The 7,598-nt window shown below is 50.4% G+C and overlaps 2 protein-coding genes across 4 annotated transcripts; both read left to right on the forward strand.

Moving 5' to 3' along the window:
- The first annotated feature begins 1,570 nt into the window (after positions 1-1,570).
- Positions 1,571-4,173, forward strand: LOC135618573 (ABC transporter G family member 5-like). Its single transcript, XM_065119553.1, has one exon. It carries the CDS (start codon positions 1,759-1,761, stop codon positions 4,036-4,038), a length of 2,280 nt encoding a protein of 759 aa, XP_064975625.1. The 5' UTR covers positions 1,571-1,758; the 3' UTR covers positions 4,039-4,173.
- A 1,266-nt stretch (positions 4,174-5,439) lies between these two features.
- LOC135618296 (dof zinc finger protein DOF3.6-like) lies at positions 5,440-7,066 on the forward strand. Of its 3 annotated transcripts, none has more exons than XM_065119176.1 (2): positions 5,440-5,582; positions 5,764-7,066. In XM_065119176.1, exons 1-2 carry the CDS (start codon positions 5,532-5,534, stop codon positions 6,703-6,705), a joined length of 993 nt encoding a protein of 330 aa, XP_064975248.1. In that variant the 5' UTR covers positions 5,440-5,531; the 3' UTR covers positions 6,706-7,066. The 3 variants fall into 3 exon arrangements, with proteins under 3 accessions (XP_064975248.1, XP_064975247.1, XP_064975249.1); XM_065119175.1 differs by having other exon boundaries at positions 5,460-5,582; positions 5,761-7,066; XM_065119177.1 differs by having other exon boundaries at positions 5,472-5,582; positions 5,776-7,066.
- Positions 7,067-7,598: the final 532 nt, after the last annotated feature.

The raw sequence follows: 7,598 nt of genomic DNA on the forward strand, positions 1-7,598 counted from the left end.
CTTACATAATCCAAAAATCTGTTCAGCTTAAATATTTAAATACTCTTCATTTTAAGATTTTAACTTATGATCTTTTAGTAATAATGTTTAAATTATTACAATGTAAGATAATAGTTGCATTTGATTTATTTTAATTCTAAAGCTATACTTAATAGTAAAGTTTCTATATAAGTTTTCCAAATTTTACAGTTCGGTGACTCATTTTGTTTTCTAACTTGGTTATGTTTTATCACACATTCAAACTTATCACATATCAAAATTTAGATTAACAGTAACTTTATTTTATATTTAGAACCAATTATCTATAAAATTTTATTTTATATAATTCAATAAATAATATTTGTTAATTATCATATAATTATATTTATATTTATATTATATTATATTATTACCAATATTATTTATGAAATCTATTTGCCCTAAACGAACATTATAATAAATATTTTAAAGAGTGAAATAAAAAGTCTATTATTCAACTTACGTTTCTACTCCAATAAATCAAGATTTGTAATAATAAAAACTTATGAGTGAACGTTGACTCCCGTCAATGTTGCAGAACCACCTCCTCCTCCCATGAAGGATGGTGCTGCCATCAACACTGCCTGCTCTTCCTTCTTGCCACAGACTTCACGAACTCAGCGTCCGATTAGTGCCACTTGTGCTAGTACGTTCGCAGAGCATGCTCTCGCTGGCACACGGTTGTCGACGCAGCCCAGAGAAGGATAAGGTTAGGGTTTCAGTTGCAGCGAGAGAGAGTAGAAATAGGAGTGGCTGTTCTATAGCTCAAAAGGCATGACTATTAAACCTCAAATGATGATGAAGATATGCCGTGGCATCATGTTCTATTGCTCGATATGATTATTAGGCCCAACTTTTGATTCTTCCTCTTCTTAATTGACTCGTCAAAAGAAAGAATTTGGATTTAGCAGATGTAGATATGCGGTCGACTTATTCAGGGGCGTCATCACTGCTGTGTCCTTTGATCTGTTGCCGGCGGTGAAAGATCAGAGTAGTGTTGAGAGCAGAAGAACTGTCTCCATGGAGTTCACCACACAGGTAGGTTTAGATACGAGTTCGGTGACACAGCTATGGGGGAAGAACATGAGGCCTGCATGATTAAGGACGGAATGTGTTACGACCTTCACACACGCTGCAAATCTGCAACCTGTGATGAGCAGCACTTCCTGGAAAAGGCATCTGATCTCGGATATTATCTCCATTTTTAGTGAGGACGAAGCAAAGAAAACTCTCTCAGTAGATCCACGTTTGGTACGTGTTGGCTCATCCAAACCTGAACTACCGGTATCCCCCACACCGTCCTCCATCCCTTCGATTACTTAGTCCCAACTTCCAAACCACTGATGACGATGATACCATCTTAATCCATTTGAACGCCTCCATGCTTCGTTTCATGCATACGATAGCATGTAGCTTAACACCCTTACCTACTTACTCTTACCTATATTTTTCTGCCACATGACCTGTATCAGCGATTCGTAGCCCATGTCGCTTTCAGTTATCGTTCCTCTGCTATAAATAGAGTTATGAAGAGATGGGATCGAGTGGCACGAATGAAGGCACCGCTTAGTCCGCCGCTACGAAGCAACAGTGGAACGCCTCGCTTCTCCACAGCTCTTCTTGGGTGTTGGGGTCACGCACACGATATCCCCGTGGATACCGTAACAGCGCGCTGCTATTTCGCCGTTTAGTCGCCGTCCCCGCTATCCTTATAAGAAGAGGGGATAGCCGAGCGGTGCGATGACCCGATTCGTGGAGAAGATATCCTTGTTCGACCGGCGATCATCACCGATGGCGGAGGCCGAGGACATCGCCCGCGACGGCCTGCTCGTCCACCACCACCCCCTGGCACCCGCCACCACCGACGCCCAAGCGGTCACCCTCGGTCAGCTCTTCAAGCACGTCGGCGACGCCCACAGCGGAGAGGGGGACGACGGTGATGCGGCCCCGCCGCCCCATCATGTCCTTGAACTCGACGAATTCTCCGCCGGAGCCGGCGGAGGTGACCACTTGAGCTCCCGTCCACCCACTTTCGTGCTCGCCTTCACGAATCTCTCGTACAGCGTGAAGAGACCCAGGAAGATGTCCTTGTTCCGGAGGAACCGCCTCGCCACGGATCCTGTCGCCGCACTCGCGCCGCCGGAAGCGTTCTCGAGAACCAAGACGCTATTGAATTCCATCTCCGGCGAGGCGAGGGAAGGTGAGATCTTCGCGGTGCTGGGGGCGAGCGGCTCCGGCAAGTCCACCCTGATCGACGCGCTCGCGAACCGTATCGTGAGGGACAGCCTGCAGGGCTCCATCACCCTCAACGGCGAGAAACTCGATGGGCGGCTGCTGAAGGTGATCTCCGCCTACGTGATGCAGGACGACCTCCTGTACCCCATGCTCACCGTGGAGGAGACCTTGATGTTCTCCGCCGAGTTCCGGCTGCCCCGCTCGCTCTCTGTTTCGAAGAAGAAGAGCCGGGTGCAAGCGCTCATCGACCAGCTCGGCCTCCGGTCCGCCGCCAAGACCATCATCGGCGACGAGATCCACCGCGGCGTATCCGGAGGCGAGCGCCGGCGGGTGTCGATCGGCATCGACATCATCCACGACCCGATCATCCTCTTCCTTGACGAGCCCACGTCGGGACTCGACTCCACCAGCGCGTTCATGGTGGTCAAGGTGTTGCAGCGGATTGCTCACAGCGGGAGCATCGTGATCATGTCGGTGCACCAGCCGAGTTACCGGATCCTCTGCCTCCTGGATCGCCTGCTCTTCCTCTCCCGCGGCCAGACAGTGTACAGTGGACCGCCGGAGGGCCTTCACCGGTTCTTCTCCGACTTCGGCCACCCGATCCCGGATAACGAGAACCCCACCGAGTTCGCGCTCGACCTCATCCGGGAGCTCGAGGGCACTCCGGCCGGTGCAAGGTCCCTCGTCGAGTTCAACAAGTCGCGCCAGGACGAACAACCGGCCCTGGTCCCTGCCGCAAGGTCATCTCTCTCTCTGAACGATGCCATCGGCGCCAGCATCTCGCGCGGCAAGCTCGTGTCGGGCACGACCGAGGGGACGACGTCGGCCTCGTCGGTCCAGAAGTACGCCAATCCATTCTGGATCGAGATGGGCGTGCTCACCAAGCGATCCTTCACCAACACGAAGCGGATGCCGGAGCTGTTCGCTATCCGCCTCGCCGCGGTGCTCCTCACCGGATTCATCCTGGCCACCATCTTCTGGCGCCTCGACAACTCGCCCAAGGGCGTTCAGGAACGGCTCGGATTCTTCGCCATAGCCATGTCCACCATGTTCTATACGTGCGCCGACGCACTCCCCATCTTCCTCCAGGAGCGCAATATCTTCATGAGGGAGACAGCCTACAACGCCTACCGCCGCTCGTCTTACGTCCTCTCGCACGCCATCGTCGGCTTCCCGCCGCTGATCCTCCTCTCCGTCGCCTTCGCCTTGACCACCTACTTCGCCGTCGGCCTGGCGGGGGGCATGCAGGGCTTCGTCTTCTTCGTGCTGATCATCCTGGCCTCGTTCTGGGCGGGGAGCGGGTTCGTGACGTTCCTCTCCGGCGTGGTGACACACGTCATGTTAGGCTACACCGTCGTCGTCGCGATCCTGGCCTACTTCCTGCTCTTCAGTGGCTTCTTCATCAACAGAGACCGCATCCACGACTACTGGATCTGGTTCCACTACCTATCCCTGGTCAAGTACCCCTACGAAGCAGTGATGCAGAACGAGTTTGACGACCGGCACAAGTGCTTCGTCAGAGGCGTTCAGATGTTCGACAACACGCCGCTAGGGGTCTTGCCGGACGCGATCAAGCTGAGGGTGCTCAAATCCATGAGCAACTCCTTAGGGGTGAACATAACCAGCCGCACATGCATCACCACCGGCACCGACATACTGAAGCAGCAGAGCATCACTCAGCTCAGCAAGTGGGACTGCCTGTGGGTGACAGTGGCATGGGGATTCCTGTTCAGGTTCCTCTTCTACATCAGCCTCCTTCTGGGGAGCCGGAACAAGAGGAGGTAAAGCGACAGAGCGAGAGCTACAGCACTGCGACTATCTCCTTTTGTATGAAGCTTCTCTTTCTTCTTCTTCTTCTTTTTTTTTTTGTTGTGTTAATGTTGGAGATGAACTAATTGTGATCTGTGAGTTAAATATCCACATCTTCTCCCTCTTCTACTTTGTTCACGGTTGTTCCTTTAGTTCTTCGATCTCCTCGGTGCTACAGATGATGGTGGATTTGTGGGCATGGACAGCTAAGATTCTGGTGATCTGCCGTGCTTTCGTGCAGGAGGCATTCCTCGTTGAACTATCCCGTACGACTTCGCTGCATTATGGAATGTTTGTGGTGTTCTCGACCGGGATGATTCTGAGTACATTGAATGTGGTGTGGATTATTTATGATGATTTTGTTGGCAGTGGTTCGCCAGTCCACTGTAGTGACAGTTGAGGCAGTTGGTTGGCGGCTTATCTCTCCCCGCTGCCATCAACGGCGTTCAAACTCGTCTCTCACCGACCCCAACTAATGGCACCAAACGCGCGTCTTCCTCCCATTCTTTAAGCGTGCATTGAGAACGAAGAGATTGCGAAGTCAGACACTCAACATGAGCTTCTACCTCATCTCTTTCCCTTAAATAAAGCATCACATTGACCTCGCCCCCTCTGGCAATAGAGGGTTCATCGTTCCTATTTAACCCTATGACTGGACATGTCATAGGGTCAAAGTCAAAATGTCCAATACCACAAGTGTGGGTTAAACCCAAGCCTACTGGGTCGCAGACCGAGCCACATTGGGCTGTACATTGAGCTGTGCCAGAAAAGCCCACTTAGATAGAGACAAGTGCCTGTGGGCCGCGATGTGAGTCATCAAGTATCGCAGGACTTTGCTGCCCTACGTACATGCATACACGTGTGTATGCGCGTGTGGCCCAGGCGACAGGGATCGGGAGGCGCTTTCCAACGCATCCTGGCCTTCCGTTACGTTTTGTGTGGTCACTCCTCCTTCGCCACACGAGCGCGCATCAAGCGACGTGCCCTCCGCGGCCGCGAGCCATCGCGCAATCAGACGGCTCAGAAAAGGTTACGACGGACGCACGCACGCACGCGAAAAAGAAAAGAAAAAGAAAAAACACGTGGCACCATTTGCGTTTTCCCGACCCCGAAGGGGAAGAAGCGGTCGGGGCCCCACGTGTGCTGTAGATCTCGTGCTGTCCCTCATAAATTCTCGCACGGACATGACTGATAACAATAGGGCAGACCACCACTTACAGGATCTAACAGTCTCATAATTTATTCTCTCTCATCTTTGTCATGTTCGAGTCTCAGCCACCACTTACTTCCCCATTGCCCTTAAAGCTTGAAAGCTAAGACCCACTATTTTCTCTCTCTAACACTAGCAAGAAAATTAAAATATAAAGCCCACTACACGAGAACTCTTTAACTCCATGAAGCTTTTGCCACAAAAGAAATAAATCTTGAAGGGAGAAGGAACAAAAGAGGGGGAACTATCTAGGCCAACCATGGTTTTTCCATCTGTTCCAGTGTATTTAGATCCACCTAACTGGAACCAGGTGAGTGCTCCTCCTCCTCTTCCTCTTCCCCTTCATCTCTTTTCCTCATATTTGTTCGTTTCTCCGATTCCTTCTGTTTCCAAATGGTATAAGAAACTAAAAGATTCTCACACTTGTGCGATACCAGTGACAATAATTCTTGCTTTGTCCCTCTCTTACCTTGTTGTAATTACTGAAGCAGCAAGCTCATCAGCAGGTGGGCAGCAGCGGTGTGACATGCCAGCTTCCGCCATTAATGGCAGCTCCGCAGACTGAAGGTGGGATGGTTGACTCGATCAGGCTTGGATCGATGGCGGACCGAGCTCGGCTCGCAAAGGTCCCTCAGCCGGAGCCAGGGCAGAAGTGCCCGCGCTGTGACTCCACCAACACCAAATTCTGTTACTTCAACAACTACTCCTTGTCGCAGCCCCGGCATTTCTGCAAGACATGCCGACGTTACTGGACGCGCGGCGGCGCCCTCCGCAACGTCCCCGTCGGCGGCGGCTGCCGCCGCAACAGGCGGACCAAGTCCACCGCTGGTAGCTCCTCGAAGTTCTCGACTACGGCCACTCAGACTGGAGCCTCCTCCTCCTCCTCCCCGGCCACATCATCCGGCTTAGGTGGTGCAACAACATCCCACGTCCCGTTCCCTTCGCATCTGCCATTCATGGCCTCGTTGCACCCGCTTCCGGACTTCACGTCGAATAACTTCGCGATGAGCTTCTCCAGCATCCAACCCGCAAACACAATGGAGTATCAGCTGGGAGGGAGCAGCAGTAGCAGGGGTCCCTTCGATGGCTTTGGATTAGAGACTCTCAGGCTTCAGCAGATACAGCAGTTTCCATTACCAGGAGGACTGGAACTTCCGCAGCCGCCGCCAGCGGCAGCTGGTGAAGGCAGTGGGCTTCTTGAGGGGTTCATTACAGGGCAAACTCAAACGAGACGAGCGAATTCCGGGCTCATAACTCAGCTGGCGAAGATGGAGGACAGCCAACAACTGCTTGATCTCCCAGGGCGTTACCTTAATGCTTCCCGCAACGATCAATTCTGGAGTGGCAGCAGTGGCGGAGGCAGCAGCAGCGGCGCGGGCGGATGGGCGACGGATCTCTCAGGATTCAACTCCTCATCTGGAAGTATCTTGTGATCGTATGGTTCCCATGATCACGTTCTAACATGGAAGCTCAGTTTTTTACAATGGCTTCGAAGGGGCCTGCTTGACCGGAGAAGGAAGGATGAAGCAGTAGACTAATTACTGCAAGCCCGTATGATCTCTGATATGGTTTGTGGTGTCATGTTACTACTACACGCATCAAATCAAATGGTAGGCAGGCTTCTTCTTTCAGATTGTTAGGGTTGGTGCTTTGCCTGTGTTATATTGGGCTGTATGTTACAACACTATGGTCGGAGATATTTGATGGATCGGTTGGTGGCATGTCTGACTTTTAAGAAATCGTTGTGAGGGATTTATATGAACAATGTATATATCTACTTCATCATTTCTCAAAGGTTTAGGCATTCCCTAAATTTGCGATATGAGAATATTTAGTGTCATCATTTTTCATCCTTTTGTCTCTCTTTAATGTTATTGTGTTCCCTATGGACTGCAAATTTTTTGCAACTTAGACATGTAGATGATCTCTACTGCCTAGAAAATTTTGATTGAGAGGATCTCTTCTTCAAGTTTTAGGTTTACATATCATGCTTTTACATGCAGCACTTCAATTCTTTTCAGCTCTTTGGTGTGATTCCATGCAGCTTAAAGCTCTCACCAAGCATTACTCATCATCTTTTGAGACATTACAAGGTAGAACAACTTTTGACCCACACTCCATGCATGCATCAGTGTAGTGTGTCTTCATGCCTTGCCATGCTTGTGCTTGTGCACAACCTTACATCTCCAACACTGATAATTTAACTACAACTTCTTGTATATTAGCAAGTGATAGTTTCTAGCTTAATTGAGTTCTGATTTCCATAAAGTTGCTAGTATATAAATGCATTGACATCCTTGTAAGACTAGTCATTTTAAATAAGCTG

Source organism: Musa acuminata, chromosome BXJ2-8 (assembly GCF_036884655.1).
Source record: "Musa acuminata AAA Group cultivar baxijiao chromosome BXJ2-8, Cavendish_Baxijiao_AAA, whole genome shotgun sequence".
In the NCBI taxonomy this organism is placed as follows: Eukaryota; Viridiplantae; Streptophyta; class Magnoliopsida; order Zingiberales; family Musaceae; genus Musa; species Musa acuminata.